Consider the following 23,666-nt stretch of genomic DNA (forward strand, 5'->3'; position numbering starts at 1 on the left):
TAAGTAATTTGGCCGATGTGTCTCAGAGTCATAAATGTCATAACACATTTCATCACAAAGTCGAAGCTGCAAATAATCCCTTAGTTACATCCTAGTTTCCCCATATGTGCACATACCTCTTAAGTACATTTGTTACGGCTTCATATAAAATAGTTTCAGTTGACAGGTAAGCAAACCCAGAACCCCGGGTGCCTCCCCCTTCCTAACAATCCTGGCATGGCTTTTAATTAACTGGCATTTTGCCTGCCATACCAGGCTTTTAATGATTGGGAGGCCTTAGCTGGAGGGACTCACTTTTCTGGGCAAATGTTGCACTAAAGCATAACTCGCTTCTGTAATAAACTTGCTACTTTGTATTTTAGGAGTTCCTTTCCCCATCAACAGCATCTGCTGTGCTGTGCTTGTTGCCAGCGTCACTTCAGTGATCATTGCTAAGGGCTCAATCACAGACTACGTTACGCATAAATCAGACATTCAAACTTCAAACTCTGTAGTAATAAGCAGCTTGGTTCCCGGAGGCCTGGTGCTTCAAGGTGGAAATGGTACATAATTTAGAAAGCATGTCCGTAGGTGCCGTTATACATATGCGTAAATGTTTGTTCACCTTTTTTGTTTTAGAAAATAAGATCCAAATGAGTGCATGAGCTTAAAAGATTGTGAACTCGGAAGCCTCTAAAATGACCTTGGCAAAGAGGACAAAAGGACCTTATCTCTTCTCAAAGTTTGCTTTCTCAAACTGATTGTTTTTTTCCAAATAAACAAAAAAAAGAACTGTGCAAAAGTTCTGCAACCGACTCCACAAATGTATGTCTGAGACAACTTTGACGTCAATGTATTGCATTATCAAAAGAGACGACTAAACAAATCAAAATAGAAAAAAAAAAAAACGACTGTCTACATTTTCCTGGTTTCACTTGGCGATATGAGACTGAATGAGTTTTGGATCGCACGGAAATCCCCAACACCCTCCCCCCTTACGATCTGGGCTTCTACTATGAGAACATGCAGCAAAATAAACGAGCGGAGGCTCCTCCGTCTGTAAAGCAGTGAGCCAGGATCATAAGTGCTGCCAGGCAAAGACAAGTAAACAGTCCTGAGAAACTAAACACGGCCTTTAGTTTTGTTGTTTTTTTCTAAGCACACTCAATAACAAGGGAAAGCTAGGTTGTTGTTTTCTTTTGTTTGAACATGAAGTGTTAGTGTTTCATGTCTTCTGCATTAAGGTGCAATTAATCTGCTACTAGAACTGTAGCTAGAACTGACAGTTCACATTGCAATGGACTCAAAGAAAATTGGTCTCACAAAGAGAAACTGTGCTGGCAAAGAAAAACCTGCTGATATACGAGTATGGCTCTACAAGCTCCAACACGATCTGCAAAGAGCAGCTCTGGGAAAAGCCAAATGTTGCTGCAACTTTCTTGGTAATTTATGAACACTTCTCTTTAAAACAGGCTCTCTCAAAGCGGGCTTCTACTCACTATTATTTAGAGACACCCAATTCTTGCCGTATGTTGTATCTAGAGGGTAAAGAATGAAGCACTCCTTAGTTAATTTGGCACCAACATTGCAGTAAAGTACACAAACCATCGACGAGATGTACATCTTGTCCTCGGCTTTTAAGTAACACTTAATTCAGGTGAGTAATTGAAGAACAGAGACATTTGCACATCAAACAAGATGATTTGTCAGGCCAAAGGAGGGAGTGGAAGTCGGCATCCAAACATCCTCCCAATGAACAAACACAAATCTCTCTGGGAGACAGCAAAGACAATATTTAAACGGGTTTCCTTTTTTTCTCTTCTCATCTACAATCCCAGTCAAATCGGACTTATTTGGATAGATGCAAGAGATTGGAATCTGTTTATTTTTTCTGGATCAATTCTGATCAGTGATGGGAAGGATATAGGAGTTTTTTTGTTTTTTTTTTTTCAATTTATTGAATGCATGAAGTCTAATTTTAAGTCGAAACCCATCAACCCTGTGGTGTACTTTAAAAAAATGAACTCCTACGTTTTGGGACAAATAAGTTAATGGAAATATTACGACAATTTTGTAATCTATGTCTATGTCTATCATGCACATTTCTTTTCTTTCATGTCTTATAGACTAATTCCTGTAATAGAAGCCAAGATAAAATGCACAAAAGTGTGAGAAGCAGCTTTGCTGATGATCAGTAAGTATAATTAGCAATAACATTTTAGAAGAAATTCCTTCTCATCACAAATGTTGTAAGGTCATTTTCAAAAAGTTTAGTGTCAGTGATTGTACAACAAAAAAATATTAAGAAATGTAGTTGTGGACCTGAGAAAATGATCATCCAATTGTATAAAATGCTCAGAAGAATTAACAAGCAGAAATTCTTTCTTTAGAAGTGAAGAAATCCTCTTAAAAACTCGCGTGAAAGCACCATAAATGTTTCTTCAATAAATAAGACAAGATGTTTGATTTTAATGTTCAAATACAACACTTTAAAAAGACCCATGTTACTTTCTGTCAAGCACGTTGGTGAACGTGAGATGATTAGGAGATAATCTGCAGATAAAAGAACTGAGCATTTTGGAGGCATTGAGTCAAACAGCCTCTTCTATACATTTAAGTATTTTAGATCAACTATGACTAGAGCAACCTGTAAATGATGAATGGCAACATTCCTTCTCTAAAGCACAGCCCATCCTCAGAAGGACAACGGCAGCATGCTCTGCAAAAACTCAAACATCAGTTTTTATCTTATCCAACTGCAGTGCGACTCCTGCAGGGTTCTCCTTTAGCAATTCTCCCATGGAAAACTGGAGTGGCTAAATGCCGCTGTGGTGTGTGATTACACACAAGAGGGCAGAATGGCAGAAAGGGCAGAGTGACAGCAGTGTTGTTGTGATCTGAAACCCTCCATCTGTGAACCTACAAGTTCAGTTTAACCTCTACAGCAAGCTCTAACTAACTTCAATAGTAGATCATTTGTCCATCCATACCCTCTACCTGATTTTTTTAATAGTAAGTGGGGTTTATTAGTTAATTTAAAAAATGTTTACTCGGATACCTTAATTAGAGATTCACAGAAAAAGCTTTGCTGGATCTGGTTTTCTTTGCCGTCTTGTCTGTAGATTCCAATTTTAACCCAACCAGACGCAGTTTCACGACAGCAGTTCTCACAAGCTTAATTTATGTAAACTCTGTTTTAGTGGGATAACTAAATGAAACAACCGTTGATCATATAATTAAAATTCAAAGCAGGGTTGGTAATGGGGTAGTACAGTTTAATCCAACAGTAAATGAAGCGATTCCAAAATTATCCCCATTTTTTTTTTTTTTATCACAGTGTAGCTATGTGTCTAGACTTTAACAAAGTGGTATTTGTTGATGCTTTTAAAAGCCAAAAAAAAAGAGGGAATTTAGCTTTGATATATTTAATTTGGCTGTGCTTTATTAATATACATATAATATACAAGCAAATGAAGATAAAAAAGAAAAAACTTTTCAGTTATATTTTAAAGTGCACAATCAGGGACTTTGTGACCAATTTCAGCAGAAACTCTAAAATTCTAACCCTCTGATGATAAAAAACAAACAAACAAACAAACAAACAATAAGGTACCTTTTGTCTACTTTCTGGATAAAAGTGATGATTTGACGCTCATAAAAATATGTTAGTAGGAAAACTAAAGTTTCAATGCCGTTTCTCAGTACAAAACAGTAAAACCTTTAAGTTATGGATGGAGGTATGTCTAAATAAAACCTAAAATGTCACATGCATTTTAAGGTTTTATTTAGAAACCTAAAATATAAACCTAAAATAGAATATCATGAATGTCGCATGATATAAATTTTTTTCTGCAAGATAATTGCAAACATAAAGAGCAAATGTGCACTACTTCATAATGGAGAGGCAAATGCTGCATCCTGTGGGGTCTCACCATGACTGTTTCCATGTTGATGGGTCTGCTTCCCTGACTTTCCTCCCTTGTGTCCACTGTGATGACCGGAACGGTGTTTATCAAGGTCCAGGTCCAGAGGGGGGCCCATACCGTGGCTCTGCCCATTACTGAAGTTGTTCTTCCTCTTCTTTCTCTTGAACCAGCTGAAAGCTCGACCGAAGGAGCGAGTGCGCTTCTTTCGGCTTCTTCTGCTGTGTTTTTCCTGGGCAAATACTTGGATCACATCTTGGGGAAGCAGCTCCCCGACCCCCAGCGAATCACGATTTGACATGCCGCCTCACGATGGAGCTGCGTCCTGAAGGAAAGATAAACATGGAATTGTTAAATATATATATATATATATATATATAAACAAAAAGTTCTAATTTATTTTTAATCTCAACCTCATTTTTTAAGTACATTTTTTTATACAAATCTGTCATGATTAAGATCAAGTTACTCAAAAGCTTGTTATCATTCATCAGTCCATTCAGGTGCAGTGTATCAGTTTGAAGATAATCTTAATCCAATAGATAATTGAGATGCATGTCTGAGGCAGTGCATGTCTCTGTGGGCAGTACTGCAGCCTGAACAGACCCCCACTCTTTCCTCTGAACCAAACTCCACCGTCCTGCAAACAACGAACTGGCACCGCTCCCTTCATTCCATAACACGGAGTCATGATTCACAAAGCCGCACCCGTAAGCTCATTGCACTTTTACACACAGACTGGGAAGAGCTTTATAAAAAAAAAAAGAAAGACAAACATCATCGAACAGTTTGCAGATAAGCATTCCTATTGAGGTCTGTATTAAGATTTCAGTGGATTTTCTCTTTCTTGCTTCACTGAACTGTCGTCGTGTGTTTTTTCACTACAAGTTCGGTGATCTCATCCAGCTCCCATTGCTTCCTTCCTCCACCCACCCCTTACCTTTTTATGTGCTCTCAGATGGATTTCCTAGCATTGCTTTGGGGGATCTTACACTTGGCTTCTCCAAGCTGTGCACTTTGTTTGACACTTGTCATCAAAATTACAGGCTAAATGAAGGAGCCAGGTCTAAAGATGGTAGAAATCGGCATTTGCAAAGCAACAGGTGGTGAAAGGTTGTGTCACAGTTATTAATTATAAGAGCTTATACAGGAAAAAACAAACTTTCTAACTGATGTTTGTGAAATGTAACCAAACATATTGCAGTCTGTAGAATCACTTTGTCGCCACATGACGAGACATGACACCAAACCACAGAAACCTGGATCCTGTTCTCTGGATCAGTTCAGCATAGATCCAGAGCTGAGATAAGTTTGATGAAGGCATATTGTATGAGTTTATTTGTATCCAGCTACGTCTTGTGGGTGAGCTCCCTCAATCCTCTGACCAGAAGTAAAATGTCTTAAATTCATCTCATATTGCAGCAGCTTAATTTGAAAAACGTAAACAGGTTAGCCACTGCCAGGATGGGAAAGACGTTAAAACAAGTGGTTAAAGAAGTGGTGATCTACATAAGTCAAGCAATGAATATGAGGAAAAAAAAGATTTTTGATTAAATTTTCCCACATCAATAGTCAAGAATTTTTAAAAGCTTTAAAAACTGTAACTATGACAAACAAGGCTAGACAAACATCAATGTTTGTTTAAATACAGTCACTATGAAGATAAAAATTAATAAAAACATCTTCACAATCTTCAGCAAAAAGTCTACAACAATTAAGAAATCTTCTTTATGCCCGCTGAGCTGCATGGGAAGCGTGATGGTCCTACCAACAGAAACGTAAACATGTAGAGGTTTTCTTTGTCTAAGACCTTTTGCTTTGGTAAAATAAAAATTGAATGGGTATTTTTTAGCACAAAATACTATTTGGGTCTGGCCAAAAAGATAAATATGTGAAAAGGCATTTCATGTTGCCCGTTAGGTAAAGCAGAGGGGCTGTGATGCTGTGGGCCCATTTCTCTTCCAAAGGCCTTAAACTAGAGAGCAGTCACATGTTCTCACTGATAGACCAAGACATTTTAAATTAAAATCTGGTGAACTAAAATAAGTCGCCATCTGGTAATTCTGATGCATAATGATCAAAAGCAAATGGCAATATGCAAAAAATCTACTTCTTTCTAAGGCAAGCTCAGCCTTCAGATCAAATCAATAAATAAAAGTGAGTTGACCTGAAGAGAACAACAAAACAATAAAATAATTTTAGATCTTACACATAAAATGACTTTTTACATAAATTTTGCCATTAATATCTTCATCTGGATATCGTGTGTATATTCTCAGCAACAAGATCGTTACCTACTCGTACACAAACTCTTGCTTAATAAGATGAATACTTAATGTTGTTAATTTTCCATTTTCCATTTTAAGGTTTTAATTTGTTTACATCTACTTGAAAAGCTCTGCATAAAATACAAATTTTAACCGGCATTTTTTAAACTAGCTATCTGAGCTGGTGAATCAAATTTGTGCCATCCTTGATATGTGGGTCAGGGGTCGCTCCAAAACCTTCCTATGGATGCACTCCTGATCAAATCTGAAATGATTTAATAAGCAAGAAGCATTTGCATTCCAATGAGTAACCCCACTAACAGCAAAATGACTCCATCTCCTCTGAGGAAAAGTAACTTGCCTCTTTTTCACTGCGTGTTTCTCCTGCTCTAAATTACAGTCATTTAGACATGACTAACATCCAGGCATCAGTATGTGCAACACTGGCCAATAATCAGACAGCTTTCTCAGGAAAAGACGGTCCAGTTTATTCTCTTATATCCCACAGGCGGCTGAAAGTCCAACAACGTCTTGTGTTACTAACACAGGAATGAGATCAAAGAGAACTCTGGGTTGTGGCAGAGACCACCCAGAGGACCCCTATCCGTACAGTCTGGTCTTGAAGAGTTGAGTCATGCTACCAATGTTGTGGTGACACAAAAATACCTGAAGAATCCAAGATTTTCAAACAAGTCTACCAGGGCGAGGCACCGAGTTTAGACTTCTAAAAATATCTCTTTTTTTGTGTGTGTGGTTTTTTATTTTTATTTTTTATAATTCAATTCAATAACGAGGTTTCAGACTTTCAAAGTCATTGTTTTCATATTAGAAATAAGCTCAGAATGGATTGCTTTCTCAAAACCACGGCACCTACATTCTAATTATAGAGCTACATGGTGGCACCAGACAGAACTTAACCCGACGTTCTCAGTTTTACAAAGGTTTACAGACAAACTACAAAACAGAAACGCATGATCTTTAAAACAAACATACGCTACAGCTAAATTTTTTGCGGGTTTCGTAGGCTGGCCTCAGTTCTGCAGAGGCATAGATATGACCCAACCTGCTGTTTATTTAGACCTTACTCTTGGACAAATGATCCCACTCTAACCACACAAACCTCAAGTCTCTGTGTCAATAATACCTGCAACATTGATTATGACAGCACACAAAGCAGACGGCAGCAGGAAAACAGTTTTTGAGACTCAACGTATCCATGTATCGATCGAGCACGTCTGACAGCTATATGCTCTGCAGCTTGAGGACGCAAATTCCAGAACAAGTCTGCGTCTCCTCTCCCCTTGGCAGAGACGTCAAGTAAAGTTGAAGAGATGTAAAGCAGCGACACCTGCTTTGCCTGAAGCGAGGCTCTGCTGTACTCATACATGAGTTAATTCAGGATTACATCGCACAGAGGCCTTATCCACCACTGACAAAGGATTGTGGAAGGAATGAGAGAGAAGTCGGGGAATCAGATGTCTAAAACAACAGCACTGTACAGGTTCTCTAAACCGGCAGAATGGGGAGCTTTAATCTCTTCCAAACTCTCGAATGGGCTTGGCTTTACAACCCTCTTAAACCTGTGTGTATTCCCATTTGCTTGTGCAACTGTTCCACATGTTTTCTTCCACTCAACTTTCCCTTAGTGGACATAGAAACAGCATTCTGTACAACCAGCCTCTTGAACAATGACCTTTTGGGGCTTCCTCTGCTTGAGCATGATGTTTGCTAAACTACTGTCAAGTCAGCAGTCTTCACCGTGAATGTTCAGGCTGTCAGATAACATTTCTGTAACTTGAAGGGCTGTTAAAAGGTTTATGCCTGTTTTCTGTCACGTTTACCTGTTTCAGGTCATCAGACAAATTTAAATTCAAAACAGTTCTCATAATTTATTAAGAGAAGAGGCTGTCCAAGCCAAAGTTGCTACTATGTGAGAAAGTATTACTCCCCGTTGCTCCACCCATAGATGCAACTACTGAACTTTAGCTTTTCAAGTAACCGTCAGTGAGACTTTGGGTGTTTGTCAGACTTATATCAAGATTTTTACTAGGCCAATACAAATATTCATTGTGATTTTTGAAGGTATTCAGAGGTAGGCTTGCTGGTAGGCTTATGTGCACTTGGGTCCTGATGCTTGACCCAAGTGCACTTAAGCCTAAAGTTATGAACGGATCGAGGAATAGTCTCCTTCATTGACTTTCTGGTAGAGAACAGATTTCATGGTTCCATCTACGATGACAGTTCATTCCATAGCATTAAATCATTTCCAGACCATCATGTTTGACCATGAATACAATGTTTACTTTACGAAATGTACTCAGAGTTTCTCATCCGTTATTGAATATCTTAAAATCGACTATGATGTGTTGCATTTTGAGATCTTTTAGGGGACAAAAAAAGTAAACTTTAGCCAATAACTAAACTTCAGCTAACTAATTTTGTTAATGATGTTTTTTTCATGATAACTGGTCAACACTGCAAAGAATAATCAGGCCTGCAGAGAGGATCACCAGAATGGATCTTCCTCAATCCAGCACTTGCACAGGTCTAGGATCAGGAGAAGGACGGTTAAAATTTCTGCAGACCCCTCACATCCTGGACACAAAGCATTTAAAGACTTTTACCTATCAGGTTGGCACTACAGAGTGATATTTACATGGCCAGTGATGAAACAATTTCCTTCCCCAGGCTGTCACGCTGACAAATACCCAACAGTTAAAGTGTGCAGATCGATACTAATTCAAATCATCTTCCCTCTTTTTTTCTGAAATAATGTATATCCACACTGCGATGGACTGACAACCTGTCCAGGTTGTACCTGCCTCTCGCCCCAAATGTCTCGATGGAGACAGGCACCAGAACCCCTCCTGACCCCACTAAAGACAAGGGTGTAAGAAAATGAACGAGCGGATGTATATGCACATCTTTACTTTTTCCAAGAAATATTTCATAAATGTTTTAACAAAAATGGCAAGAAAAAGATATCTTGTTTGTGTGCATAAACTAATGCACACAATAAAGCCATATCTGATTAACAAAGAGGCTGATGATTATTTCCAGGTAGAGCCACTTTGATTTGGAAAGATTTCCTCTCAATAAGTAAAATATAAAAACTGCGTGCTGGATTTGCCCACCTCATCTTTGTCTGATGTTTAAATTTGTATAACCTGTGATATTTCCCCGCATTTGTTGAACTTCATAAAGCCAACGCTACACTCCACTCAGCACTCCTGTTGGGGCCCCTCAAAAGTTCAGGTTAGCTCACTCACTGCTCAGTAATCTCTTTGGCTCTGGAGCCAAACAAGAGAAATAAGAATCTCACAGGTAGTGAGTGGCCTGGGGGACAAAAGAGGGGGCTCCAGGAAATGTAAATGCAATCGCAGTGAGTCACACAGGGAAGCCGCCTGACTAGCAGACTGTGCTACCTCATGGGGATAAGGCAAGAGGGCGTGGCGGTGATACAGACGGCCACCTTTGTTTGGATTAGGACTGGCTCAGTTTATACATGGAGCCATTCACATCTACACCTCAGCTGCTGGTTTCACATGGCACGGCTTCCAGAATGACAGATCAGAAGATTAATATTTCTTCTTATAGGAAGTCGATAGGATGGTCTGGATAAACTCCAGTTGTTGTTTTTATTTTTTTTATTAAATCAACACCCGGAGTGGAAAATAACAGTTTTCAGCTTTTACGACTGTTGCTAAATAGCAAGTGTTGAGCAAAACTGGTGTTACAGTGAAGCACCTGCAGGCATCAGTCAGGGCGTTGGCCGTCTTCTCTGGGCTTTATCAAACAAAGACGAGCATTGGTGCTCAAGAACAAACTTAAGTCTGAACTGTGAGAGCTTGACATACAGGACCGGCACAGTGATTGTTGCTGCAAGAGGAAAGAAACTGGAAATGCTCAAAAGAAAGAAAAAGAGCCAAACTTTGGGTCAAAAGTTTCCAGTCATTTGCTTTTCTTCCATGACATGCTTTCGCAAAAGAGCTGAAAGATAATCTCATTCTGACATATTGCGGTCTCTTTGTTTGCTGAAGAGAGGATAAGATTACAGAAAACAGCCATGTCGGTAACAAGAACAACAAAAAGCAAACAACAACAAGAAGCCTCAGAAACAGTCTGGAGGGTTTTCTCAGATTGTACGCCCTCCTGTGTGTGCATGTCGGAGGAGGAGAACCTGTGATGGAGGGCTAACGCGAGCTGGTGGAGCTTGTGAAGCTGTCGCAGCCATGCAGCGGCTTGTCTGGTAAGAGCGGCAGCAGCATTCCTGAGAGATTGATAATTACCGACTGAAGAACTCTTCTCTCTAAATCTGCTTTCTCCCTCTCCACCACACACACACACACACACACACACACACACACAGATGTACGAGTCTTCAACCTCTCCCTGTCACACGTCCCTCCTACAGCCCCCCTGCCACAATTGGCCACATGGAAGAAAACAGATAATAGCTGGCACATGGAAGTCATTTAGAGATAATATAATATGCAGTTGTGCGTTTCCACTGAGAGAAACTCGGCATTCAAAGAGGACAATGTTCCGCAACTTTTTCTAATGATTTATACATTGGACTAACTATTTATCATCTAATCTGGTAATTGTGTTACTGGTATTAAAGTGTGGCAGGGTTTAAAAAAAACAGCTCATATTTCTAGTCTAACTCTTTATAGGGTTTAAAAGTCCTCGATTAGAGGAAGCGCCAGAGGTGGGAGCACAGCTCATCACCGCCAGTCAACTCACAGGTGGCTGAAATCAGGCTTTTACACTTTTCCTCAGAAGACAGACAAGTTAAAGGAACCCTCCTCAAAGCTTGTTCCTAGCCCTAAAGCTTATATTTTGCTTATATGTCATTACTTCTGTTAAGTTTTTGCTCTGCCCAAACAAGAATAAATATAAGTTGCACAGTTAATAAATTGCAACATTTTTAAACAACTTTACATGATATTCTGGGGGGTTTTTTCTGCTACCAATATGCAATATGTGATAAAAAAAAATATTGCAGGGCTATTAACTGTTTACTCAACAAATGTAGGCATATTGAGTCATGCGTGACTAACTATTAGGAAATGCTGGCAACTCATTATGCAGGCTTCCTAAAGGTGTGCCCCAGTGCTCAGAGGGATAGGGGGTATCCTTTACAAACAGGATTCATGATAAGGTAAAGTTGGAAAGGATATCTGTTGAGCAGTGACTTTAGGCTGCATGCAAGCAGAAACCCAGACTAATTAACATATTATCAGGTTTTTAGACTCTCAGAATTCCTCCATCGCACGGCGATTCTCAATCCTGATCCTCAGGGCTCACAGTCCTTCATGTTTTAGATGCATCTCTTCTCCAATCCAGTGACTGCATTACCTACTCATTATGCCATCTAGTTCTACAGAAGCCTTTAAATCACCCATTTGTGTAAGATAGATGTGTAGCAGAAGGGAAACACAAAGACTACGGGACAGGACCACACAAACAAGGGACGTATTGGGTCTCATTAGCTTCGCTTCCAAGGGTTGCCAGGAATCCAAGTTAGGACTGCAGGTCTTACAGCCCCCTGCACTGCCTGGTCACTCTTGAAAATAAAAATTTAAAAAAAGAAAAGAAACTGTCATGGAGCAGTACTGACCAAGTCACTAAGAGGGCAAACACAGCTGGACAGCAAAGGGGTTTAAAAATACAACCTGGCATTGCTGAGTGTCTGCTGGGACTCGGGGTTAAATTGAAGCATTCTCAGCCGAAGAGGCAGAAAAATGGCCAGAAGTCAAAGAAAAATGATTATAGTATAGAAAATAAAGCATTTTGGCAAGAAAGACAAGTGTGGGAACAAGCTTGTTTGCATTTGCAGACCGCCTGGTGCTAGCCTCCTTACAATATGAACTCACTTGAAAATGCTGATGAAGGCTTACTGATCATTTACTCATCCCTTTGATTAACAGCACCCCGTTCCACACTCATGAGCCAGACGTTTCCACACTGACACACACAGATCACTCAGTCATGTGGCTGTTACAGAACTGATTGTTCTTCCTGTTGCCTTGTCTGGACAAGAGGCTATGACCTTTCCTCCATTGAGCAACTCAGCCTAAGCCTGACAGCAGTTTCACAACAAAATGATGCATCTTTCAGGCTTTCTGAAAGAAACACACCAGCCAAGGCAGGGATCGAATTCAGACTCTTTCCGTTGATTTTTTTTATTTTTATTTTTTTCACCAATTGCTTTGGCCAAATCAGACCAGAGGATATTCAACCGGCATTTCACAGGCTTCTCAAAATCTACCGATTTACCCATGTTTTTTCTTTTTTCAACAGTGGAGTCTTGTGCAGTAAATGGGCATAGAAATTGTGTGGTTGAGTACATTCCTTATTGTTTTTTGTTTTTTTTAAACTACTGTACCTGGTCGTTTCAAAAGAGATTTCAGCAGATTTCTTACATGTGATTTTTGCAGTTTCTTTTCATCATCTGTTCATTACTTTGCTATGAACACATAGCCAAGTGTCCAGTTAGCACATTGCAAAGCGTTCATAGCAAAGTAAAGTGTTAGAATGTTAATGGATTAGCATTCTAGCATTAGCACACTTTGACTCAAGTTATTGTCCATTAGCATTCTAGCATTAGCACACTTTGACTCAAGTTATTGTCCATTAGCATTCTAGCATTAGCACATTTTGACTCAAGTTACTGTCCATTAGCATTCTAGCTTTAGCACATTTTGACTCAAGTTACTGTCCATTAGCATTCTAGCATTAGCACATCTTGACTCAAGTTATTGTCCTTCAAACGCAAAAATGAGCAGGTCAGGAATTGGAGAACATTTGTATCAGGAAAATGTGTGCGTCTCTGTTTTCTCCTGTTATATCATCTAGATTTTCATGTCTGTCTGGATCTACAGCTGAATCTTTGCTCCTGCTCACATACCACAACTGTAATTTCCTTGGGTGCAAGCCTTGGCATGGCAGACATGGTGAAGAAGGAACACCAGTAGGTGACACACCCTTTCTAAACAAAAATGGCTTCATCTTGGCCTCTACTTTTCAGTATGAAAGCGTGAAATTGCAACTAAAAAAGAAACAGAACCCCAGCCCTCACTGATCTGCAAAAGAAAAGTTCAAGTCCAAATCTTAAATTTGTCCAAAGTTCCACAGATGCAGCAGAACAGACAGAAAAGGATGAAAGTCCTTGCCCAAAGAGGTCCACAAACAAGCAGTGTAAAATGCATGGGCAACAATCAAAACCAAGTGCGAGAAAATCATGTAGTAAGGAAGCATTTCCAGCTGGGTGAGAGGAAGGAGACAATAGGGTTTATTGTCAGAGGTCTTAAATTACCTCTGTTGGATTCTTCAAAGCGCTCCACTTTATTTGATTACAAAGTAGAACATTGGCCTCAACAAGAAGGTTTCTCTTTAATTTAAAAATAAATCCTAGAGCAGAAACGTTAAAAACTGGATAAAAGAAAACATAAATTGTATATTTAATTTTTAAAGTAAAGTTTATAGCGCAAATGTTTTCAAATAACTAAAAAATAAAAAGCATATTAGGGAGTTTTGCGTCTAAACGTGAAAAGAAAAGAGAATCTTACCTTTTTAAAACTTTTAAAGATCCGGTTAGGGTTTATTCACTCACTCTCCATATGAAGCGTCTCTCAGGGGCTTCATTTCTCTCCAGCTCCAAACTTTTTTTATTCTTACTGTCCGACAGAAAACTTCAGGTGAACCATTTCCGTGAAAACTTCAGCGCGCTTCACGGAACTGTAGCATTTACTCGGCTCCACTGTGTCGAAGGAAAACAGAAAAGTTTGCCCTGCTGTCATGAGCTGTTTGTCTGTCTGTGTGCGGACGCTCCAATGAACCAAGGCAGATAGGAAGGGAGTAAAGAAAATACCACCGAGTTGGTAATCCCACCTGTAGGAGGCAGGGCTCAGGTAGGAGAGCGGCAGCGGTCGGCGAACTGAGGACATCTGGTGGCGAACGTACAAAACTGCGACAGCTCTAACCCCAAAAAACACGAAACAGGTCCTCATATTTTACTGCTAAAATGTTATTTTAAAGAAAAACAATTTATTTGAAAATTAAAAAAAAATTTTATGTTTCACTATTTTTTTTCTCACATGTCCATACGACAAAACTTCTTTTTTTTTTTTTAAATTAAACTTTTAAATATTTTTAATTCATCTGTAATGTGGCTCAGATTTGTAAAATTCATTGAAAATTAAAATAAATTAAATTAAAATTTAAAAATATCTGGAATTAAAGCTAGTTCCATTTAACAAATGGGTCCAATTTTTACTTATTTATTCAGAAAATATTTCAAATTGGTTTACAATTTCCTAACGCATCACCTTGGAAATTAACATTTCCCACATTTGGTCATGCTGCAACCTGAAACTTCAATGTTTTGTTTTTTTTATTTGGCAGCTTAACACAATGTATGTAGTAACTGTAACATGGAGAGAAAAGGATAGTTGCTTTTTAACTTAAAAAAAACAAACAACAAAAACAAACAAACAAAAAATCCTCACACCATGATACTTCTGCTAACATGTTTCATTGTGTGTTCAGGGTGAATTATTAGTTTTCTGTCACACAGAGTTTTGCATCTTGACCAAAAACATCAGTTTTGATCTCGTCTGATCAGATCACCATCTTCAATGTTTCCTGAGTCCTCTTCTGGTTTGAGGTAAATGAAAAATCCAAAATATGAAAAATGGTGTAAAAGTATAAGTGTGAATAGTTTTGCAAGGCACCATGACATTGGGGTTTTTAAGACTACAATATTCCTTTTATTCTGCTCATATCTTGATGAAATTCTTTTATGTGTCCCAGGTTGTTGCTTATTTCCATTTTTCTGAGGGAGGCTTGATAGACAGTATGCAAAACTGCTGAAACAAATATGTTCATTAATCATGCAAATATTACATCCAGAGCAACTGGTTGCACTGCTCTCCTAATATTGCGACGCTTTCCTGGACGATTTATGGTTAAAAGTTCATGAAAATAGTTGCTTTCCACCACAATATTACTGGCAAACTAAGTGCACACATAAAAAAAACAAGCTGCTGATGTGTATAAATATAGACTTTGATGCCACATAAGCTGGTCAAGACACAGTCTGCTCCCAGCACTGACACAGTTTGTGATTCCATGAGAGTCCTAGATAGAGTTTCCCCTCCATGCCTCCTGTGTTATTAATAAATACAAAGTGATCCTGTGTTTTCCTGGAGACATACGGAGAGCAAAGAACTACTTAGCACTAAAGAACAAACTCCACTCAAAAGTTTTGAAACCCTGGGGCTGCTGGCATTTCCAAAACAGTGAGTAAAGTATACTTAATTTGAGTTGTTAATCATCTCCACGATTCGATCGTGAGTAGAGAGTCATTGCTGGGATAAGAGCGGTTAGAGTTAGCATACTTAATTATGTTAAACTGCCTTTTAAAGAAGGAATTAGATTATTAAAACCACTGATGTGATTTAATGTAGATTATTTCTCGGTCAATGACTGTAAAGTTGTTTTCTGCTTTAGTTTGTCATGAGCAGAAAACAGCAAGTGGAGGACGACAGCAACACGACATCCGCTGAGGAATTACACAGTGAGGATATTTCAAAACATGATGTACACACTGACTCTGAAGCAGCCCTGTGTGAAACTGCACTGCTCAACGCACTAAAGATGGACCAGATGGGCATGAAAGCTCTGGGGGAACTTTTTGAGTACTGGATTCAGCAAGTGTCGGGTCTGGAGAGGCAGAGGGACGAGCTGATCCAGGAGCTTCTCGCTCTGAACAAACCTATGCTGCAGGTTGTGGAACACCTCAGAGAAAAGCTGATGGCGGCGAGGAGACTCCTCACTCTGGCTCAGCTGGATTATGTCGCCACGCACGAGGAAGTGGACCAGGTGAAGAGGAAACTGTTCACCGCAGCCAGAGACTGCATCCAGAGTCAGGTGACGCTGGCTGGACAGGAGTACGAAGTGGCTCAGTCTGGTCTGACGCAGGTCTGTGCACATCCTGTTCACGCTCCCTGAAATGTTTCTCTGAGTTGCAACTTTTAATCATTCTTGTTGTTGGAACTATTTATTCGTTATTTTTATTACTTTGAATTTGTTCACGTTTATTCTCAGTTTACTTTTTTTTATATAATTTTTGATTATTTGTAGAATTTAATTGCAGGTTAGTAATTGTTTATTTTTTATTATTATTATTTTTTGTTGTTTTTTTGATTTCATTATTTCCTAAGTTAGATAGGGAGGACAGTAAGTCCATTTTCTATATGATTTTTTTTTTTACCAGAGCAGAAGAAGCAGCAGGAAAAAGTTTTATCTTTATTATTTGCTTGCCAACTGAGAGAAAAAATAAATTGTAAAAAGCAAGCGTAAAATTTTGGACATTGGCTTATGGATCGAACTTTTATGGGATGTTTGATTTGACAAACAATTGCCACAACACTTGTTCTGTGCAGTGTCATGTCTATCATTTGGGAGATAAAACAATGTGATTACATATAATCTTCATTACATTTTGTAAAATCTTCAACTAAAAGCAATAAATAAATGAACATTTCTGTCATTTTGTTAAATGTTTAGCAAAGTAAACTCCTTATTCTCACAGGCAAGATGTTGCTGGAATTAGCCATTTTATTTTATTATATCATACATCCCGTTTTTGCCGTAACAAATTTGTGCTCACCGGTTTACATTCAGCGCCTTGCAAAAGTATCCAGTCACATTACAAGAACAAGTTTTACTGTATTCTATTGAGATTCTATCCGACAGACAAACAGAAAGTAGTAAGTATGAAGTGGAAGGAAAGGATAAGAATGAAAATCTGAAAAGTGTGGCGTACATGTGTATTCTAAGCACTTTACTCTGGTACACCTGAAAAATATATAGGGCAAGTAACTGCATTAAGAATTCATCTGACAGAGCTTAAGCTATTTTGCAAAGAATATTAACAAATTTAAGTCTCTAGATGTGCAAAGCTGGCAGAGACGTTCTCCAGAAGACTTGTAGCCTTAAAAGGCATAACATGGATATTTTATTTCCCAAAAAAAAAAACATTTTAAAACATGTTTCAGTGCCTTTAAATGCCACATATAAATTTGTGGTCTTTATGTAGTCAAGTGTGAAACAAGGCACTATGTGTGCAAAAACTTACCGTGTATCTGCTCCTCATGCTCTCTTTATTGATAGGAGGAACTCAAGGCCAGTCTCCATGATCTGTCCCATGAGTTGCACCAGCTGCAGACTGACCACCAGAACCAGCTCAACTCCCTCAGAGATCAGGTCTCTAGACCGCGCCGGTCGAGGACCATGAGTGACGTCAGCCAGTGTCGGCAGGCTTCCATCAGGCTGCAGCGGAGGCTCAGCGGCAGCGTAACAGCACTGGAGGGCTGGTACGAGCCACGCATGGTAGCCCTGCTGAGGAGAAGGCAGGCCGGGGAGGAAGCACTGAGAAACTGCAAGGAGCAGGCGATGGACCTGAGAGCCAGCCTGGGTCCTCTGAGAGAAGACATACGGAGGCTGGAGGTGCAGAGATCCTGTCTGCTGAAACGGATCAATCTTATGGAGATAGAGAGGAAGGAGAGGACAGCACATCACAAGGTAGGACTTGTCTCTAGAGAAACATTGATGTTTAGAATGGAGTAAACCTCAAGGAAATTGTATTGTTTATACAGGAAACAGTGGAAGGACTACAAGAGACACTGAGAGAATTAAAATTGGAGTTTGAGATTCAGAAAACCTTCAGGACTGATTTGGAGCAGCTCACAGAGGGCCTGAAAACAGAGCTCACATTTTTAAGGTAAATTTACATACATATGTTTTGCTTTAATTGAGAATCCATGTGACAAGTGGCTGAAAACTGTTCTGTCTCGCAGAGGCAACGATGAACCACATAACATCCCTGAAGAGGACGAACAGTTATCGATTTCCAGAGGCTGAAAGCAGATCAAACCCCAGAACAGCTTAAAAGTTTACATCATGATCTTGCAGATCATGTTACTTTAGGATGCATTTGACCCTTCCTGTGGACTGATCTACAAAAAACAACTTCAGTGGCTTTTAGAAGCAAAAACTGCTTCCACAACTTTGAACTTAAACTGTTGCAGATTTACTCCAAAATAAGCAGTCAGAATTTTACCAGATTATGCTTCTCAGAATTGGACAAGTTTATGGAGTTTGTATTTTTAACTTTAATAAAATTTAATTTAATAAAAAACAAACTCTGGTTTTTATTACATTTTCTTCTGCAGCACATACATCGTGCTGTAGTTTCTCCTGACAGAAACTGCAGCATAATGCAAACATTAACAAAATTCCTAATTTATAGAACATCAAGTTTTGCCTCCAAAAAAAAACTGAAGTAAAATTCACAAATTTCTGTAAATATTTTTATTATGAATATTCTTAGATACACAAAAGCTCAGGTGCAGCACAGAAACAAAATGCAGAAGAAAACAAAACACAAACAAGTGACGACACAAGCTGGAAAATTCACCTACAAATATCAAGCAAATAAAAGGGAAAACCCTACAGTATGTACAATTATATTAAAAATGGATCATGGTGAAAATGTTTTCTGCACAACTAATAAGAAATAAAATGACAGCAGACTGGTCGGTGAGGGTTTTATTACAAACCACAGATTATCTTGGAAAAACTAAATGGTATCTAGAAATCAGACTGAAAACGGTGTCATTTGAAATGCATCACAACACGTTAATGGTGCAGAAACTCTTTTAAACACTTTTCTCCGAGATGCATTTGAAAATGTTTTGCTGCTTACGGAAGCAGATCTGAGAAAGTGATCCATTTTTAACAAAAAGGTCAAAAGAAGCGAGTTCAGAACTGGACTCATGCCTGGACCTCTGAATCTGCAGCGCCCTCTGGGTCTTCATCGTTGTAGATGTTTTCAGCCTGTGCAAGACAATTCACACAAATTTACTACATTTACTGCTTATAATAAATGTAATAAGCTAGAATTTACTAGTTGAGACAATGAAGTATTAAATTCTATTCTAAGTTTTACCATAGTCTCAACATCTACTCTTCATTTTAATCAAAGAAAAAGAAAACATGCAATAATATCACTTGCGATAAGTAAACCATTTAAAGAGTGTTAATATGTTTCTGCTATAGTTTCATAGGAAACACCTCAGATAATAAGCCGTCTACCAAACTATTGGATAAAAACTAGATGCTTTATTCCCACATCAACAAAACAGCTTATTGAAAGTTTCTGCTGTTTCTGCATTGAAACAACTTTCTGTGCTGCAACCATCAAATCTCACCAAATGTATTGCTGCCCAGATGGTCCTGCATGATAATTTTATTTAGTACAGTGATATTGCAATAATAAATGTGAAATGTATTGTGCAGCCCCAGTTCCTACACATTATCCATGCTTGATAGTAGGAACAAGAATAGTTGAACTGATGAAAATATACAAGAACTGACAGATGGACGTGTATAGATTTACAGCTGGATGGATGCAAATGGAACAGGATGTTCTAAATAAATAAAATCTTGAATTCAAATGCTTTTCCAGAGCTGTAAAATGTATAAATCTATTGTGAATAACTCGGGATGTGACATATCCATCAGTCAGGGCTTACCATCTGCCACACTTGCATGATGTTGTCCTCTGACACCGAACAGATGACCCACGGCTCATTGGGGTTCCAGGAAAAGTCGGAGATCTTAGCTGTGTGTCCGCCATGGATGAACTGGGAATGAGAGCAAGAGTGATTAGCACACCACCTACCATCCAACTGAAACCAGAATCTGAGACAGCGGCTCACCAGCAGCTCGGGAGGGCCATCCTCAGCGTCCTCTGGCGACTGCTCCTCTCCGATCTTGCTCAGGTCCCAGACGTTGAGCCGCCTGTCGGTGCCGCTGGAGGCCAGGATCGTCTCGTTATGAGGAGACCACTGAACCTGTGAGTAGAAGACAGGAGAGGGGGAACAAAAGCCTCTTAAAAATACTATATTTTCATAGTTTGACACAGATTGCTCTGCATTTATTTAAAACACATTTAATGCTATTTGTTTTTTGAATTGGCGCTAACCAATATTAGTTTGTACATATGTTCCTCATTCACAAAATAAGTTTAAAAATCCAGCACTATTGTGTTTAAGATGGTTTCATTTCTTAAAAATAATAATAAATAATAATAAAATAAGTGTAGGTCCTACCTGGAAGATCTCATCCTTGTGAGACTCAAATGAATGGAGTTTCAGTTTCAGGTTCCTCAAGTCCCAAAGGGCCACAGTCTGAAAATATAAAAGAAAACAGAACCAAAGCAAATTGATTCAATTGAAACCGGACTTAAAAGAACAAGATGCCATTTAAGAGTTCACTAAAATCTCATCCCACCTTGTCAGCAGAGCCAGTGGCCAGAATGAACTCACTGTAGGGATTAAAAGACAGGCAGTTGACTTCAGCAGTGTGAGCGTCCACTGCATGGCTGGGCTTGGAGGTGTTGTTTGACCGTGTGTCCCAGCTGTTCCAAAGACAAAATGAACTGATGTTCAGAAAAAAGCCCAGAATTGCTGATTTTGTTCTGAGAAGGTCACATACATCATGAGTTTCTGGTCGTCTGCCACAGATCCGAAGAGGGATTCGTGGAGAAGATGCCAGGAGACGTCCTCCACCACAGCAGTGTGGCCTGTGAAGATTGTTTTGGCATCTACGATCTTCCCCTCCTTTGGCACCGTGCTGATATCCCAGAGACATATAGTCTAAAGAAGTCAAAAAAAGTGAAAATAGTTGTTTAACCGTAAAGAATGTTACAGAGTCTGATTGTGAAAGAGAAGTAAAAGTAATTAAACAGATTAGTAAAGTTGCAAAGTCTTTAGTCGAGTCTCTTACATGGTCATCAGAAGCACTGAGGAGGCATCCGCTGAGGTTTGGGTTCCAGGAGAGGCCGTAGCCTTCCTTCTGGTGTCCCCTGAGTCGCAGGTCTGGGGTGCATTCTCCAGAAGGATCTATTATAGAAAATTAAACTAATGCTAAATGAATCTGTAAAGTTTCAGAAGGAAACTGTGGTACAAAACACTAAATTGTTTCAGAAGGGCCCTTACCAGGTTTGGAGGGGTGTTTTGTGTAGTCAAAGACCAGCACATCACTGGTGGGGGTTTTGGTGGCAATAATGCAGGGGTTCTGGGGCATATAGCGCGCTCTGTTCACTTCTCCCTCATGGTTGATCTTGATTTCAATCTCTATTTTTCCACTAACAGAGCCAAAGCCTCCAAACTCTGAAAGAAATACCTTTATTTAAACTACCTTCAACTGGTGCAATAAGTCTTTGTTATAGTTTCACTGAATATTACTCACCTCCTTTCTCACTGTCATAGTGTGAAGCATCAAACTGGGCATCATCATTTGGAAGCTGAACACTGGCAATAACAAGGTGATTCTGCTCGTCAGAGGTGTGCGTCCCCAAAACCAGTCTGTGCACACTGTAGTCCTTTCCCTCGGGTCTGTGAAGAACACAACCACAAAATAAACACAATTAAGTAGGACTGGGCAATATGGCTCAAAATTAACTTTTCTCATACCAAATCGTATTTCCGATTTATTTATTTTTTTTTAAATAAAATACAAATGACAGAAAACTTGCTTTGATTTATGCCTTCTAGGATTTGACTTGAATTCAATCTCCAACTAAATACAAGCTGTAAAACAAGAAGGTTGGCCCTCGGCACGGTGACATCACACTGAACTGTGGAAACCCAAGAGGTGCATTGGTGGAAATAAACACCAAAATTTTCCCAAAATTAGACCTTCATAAGCAGAAAAAGATTGATTTATCGTCCAGCCCTACGTAGTCATCTCAAATTTAAATCAACAAAAGTCTGCAAACAGATTTTTAGTGTTGATTCTCAAATGAAATTGATTATAATTTCAGTCATAATTCTAGATTTGCTGTATCATTTTCACCATTTTCTCTTTTTTTTTCCCCACATCTGCAAATAAGGGTAGTTGATGAAAACAATGACAAAAATGTTTTGTCTGTAACATTAGTGATAATTTTAATAACTATACAATATTGTTTATTTACGTTGTACATTTCCCCTTATCTCAGTCTCTTATTCTTATTTTTCAGTCCCCCAGCCCCACCATCTTATTTTGAGCTTGCATGCTTCTATTTCCATTTAACTTGCTGATAGTGCACCTGAATTTCCTCATTGTGGGACAATAAGGAAATCTCTATTCTATTCTAAAGAGCATGTGACTGAAGCAGATATACAGCAGCCTACGGAAATCAGTTTATTACTCTCAAGTTGCAGACAATATTTCACAAAGGGAGCTCTGCCATGGATCCATATCTAAATATAAATGATGTTGGAAATTAGTTGAGCTCAGAAATGGAAATTGTAAGCTCCTCTAATCAAATCCTGCTTAAGGCCCCATACAAACTTGGATCAGCTGTTTCTGTATTGATATTTGTGAAGGTGTAGCTCATCTCATGCTCACCTGGTGACATCTGGCAGCCACTGAGCGGTCAGGCTGGGCCACTCCAGGGCGTGAGTCATGACCAGATCATAGAGGAAAGGGGTGTTCTTCTTCCAGATCTTGTACTCTTCATTGATCACCCTTTCCTCCACGGCATCATCAAATGCAGCTGCAAAAACACATCCAATCCACAGTGCTGTTAGGAAAACAACTACAAACCTCACATTAGCTTAGCAAACTAGAAGACATCTGAGAATAACCATGTGGCATTTAGACTATGTCAACTACCTACTTGTCATTAATATGCCAGAACTATGGTAATGATTTTAGGTTATTTCCTGTGTTGTAAATGACTATAACACGGTAATTTATAGTAAGATAACTGTAGAAACACGTATACATAACACACAGTCCCACATTCACCAATACATGATATGTATTATTTAATTAAAAGTCCCCTTGTTACCAGCGAGTTAGCAGCTAACACCTAGCATGCTGCTCCGTAACAATGAAAGGAGATGCTGGCTGACGCGCCAACAGCCGCCGGTCCGACAGCTCTCGGGCTTTAAATCATTAAAAGCTATGAACATTCAAAAATAAACTTCTAGTCCTGAACCATTGGCATTCTTACCGTCTTTATCGGCCATTTCGTCTTAACTACACAGAGAAGTCAGGCGAAAATAAGTATTTTTCGGGAGAGCGCACAGAACACAGCACGGAGATCCGCAATGGCGCCAACTCCACAGAACACCATCAGCCAATCAGCATGCAGCAAAGCCGACAGGAAGTCCTTATGACATTAGATCCGGAAGATCCAAAATGCAACATGGAAACTCGGAAATTACAAAATTGTGTTTAGAAAATCCACACATAGTCTAGTTTTTAAAGTGTTACCCATAATAAGTCTTCCAAACATCAACATAAAGCGTAACTTTACAACATCTAGAAGCAACAATGAATAGTAACCTAAATCTTTAGAAAGTCCTATCTTCCCATAATCAAGGAATTCTTAGGGTTTTTTAGATAATGTGCTCTTTCTCTGCTTTTACTA

The 23,666-nt window shown here is 39.1% G+C and overlaps 3 protein-coding genes across 3 annotated transcripts in view; 1 reads left to right on the forward strand and 2 right to left on the reverse strand.

Moving 5' to 3' along the window:
- The window catches only part of LOC103136067 (uncharacterized protein KIAA1522 homolog), a 30,995-nt gene extending 16,948 nt beyond the window's left edge, over positions 1–14,047 (reverse strand). The window contains exons 1-2 of the mRNA XM_007549160.2: positions 13,744–14,047; positions 3,912–4,227 (exon numbers count right to left, since the gene is read on the reverse strand). Coding sequence (XP_007549222.1) covers positions 3,912–4,203 — 292 coding nt within the window. The 5' untranslated portion in view covers positions 4,204–4,227; positions 13,744–14,047. The remainder of the gene's footprint in view (positions 1–3,911; positions 4,228–13,743) is intronic.
- A 1,222-nt stretch (positions 14,048–15,269) lies between these two features.
- Positions 15,270–18,438, forward strand: LOC103136068 (syncoilin). The gene is made up of 5 exons (XM_007549161.2): positions 15,270–15,474; positions 15,686–16,156; positions 17,351–17,761; positions 17,836–17,960; positions 18,037–18,438. The coding sequence occupies exons 2-5, from the start codon at positions 15,692–15,694 to the stop codon at positions 18,098–18,100; spliced, it is 1,065 nt and encodes a 354-aa protein (XP_007549223.2). The 5' UTR covers positions 15,270–15,474; positions 15,686–15,691; the 3' UTR covers positions 18,101–18,438.
- Positions 18,439–18,538: 100 nt separating this feature from the next.
- LOC103136069 (histone-binding protein RBBP4) lies at positions 18,539–23,383 on the reverse strand. Its single transcript, XM_007549162.2, has 11 exons — positions 23,247–23,383; positions 22,637–22,784; positions 21,494–21,639; positions 21,241–21,414; positions 21,029–21,144; positions 20,738–20,898; positions 20,534–20,660; positions 20,353–20,430; positions 19,960–20,094; positions 19,774–19,884; positions 18,539–19,075 (listed from the first exon to the last, which is right to left on the reverse strand). Exons 1-11 carry the CDS (start codon positions 23,260–23,262, stop codon positions 19,013–19,015), a joined length of 1,275 nt encoding a protein of 424 aa, XP_007549224.1. The 5' UTR covers positions 23,263–23,383; the 3' UTR covers positions 18,539–19,012.
- Between the last annotated feature and the right edge of the window lie 283 nt (positions 23,384–23,666).

The sequence above is a fragment of the Poecilia formosa genome, unplaced genomic scaffold, assembly GCF_000485575.1.
Source record: "Poecilia formosa unplaced genomic scaffold, Poecilia_formosa-5.1.2 Scaffold30, whole genome shotgun sequence".
Classification (NCBI taxonomy): domain Eukaryota; kingdom Metazoa; phylum Chordata; class Actinopteri; order Cyprinodontiformes; family Poeciliidae; genus Poecilia; species Poecilia formosa.

Bases quoted from the DNA above. Each gene is read 5' to 3' on its own strand.
- LOC103136068 (XM_007549161.2), top strand. From the start codon at position 15,692: ATGAGCAGAAAACAGCAAGTGGAGGACGACAGCAACACGACATCCGCT. The intron at 16,157-17,350 runs GTCTGTGCACAT...CTTTATTGATAG, and splicing joins CTCAGTCTGGTCTGACGCAG to GAGGAACTCAAGGCCAGTCT. The intron at 17,961-18,036 runs GTAAATTTACAT...TCTGTCTCGCAG, and splicing joins ACAGAGCTCACATTTTTAAG to AGGCAACGATGAACCACATA.
- LOC103136069 (XM_007549162.2), bottom strand. The intron at 21,640-22,636 runs GTGAGCATGAGA...TGTTCTTCACAG, and splicing joins TGGCTGCCAGATGTCACCAG to ACCCGAGGGAAAGGACTACA. The intron at 20,095-20,352 runs GTAGGACCTACA...TTCTACTCACAG, and splicing joins ACAAGGATGAGATCTTCCAG to GTTCAGTGGTCTCCTCATAA.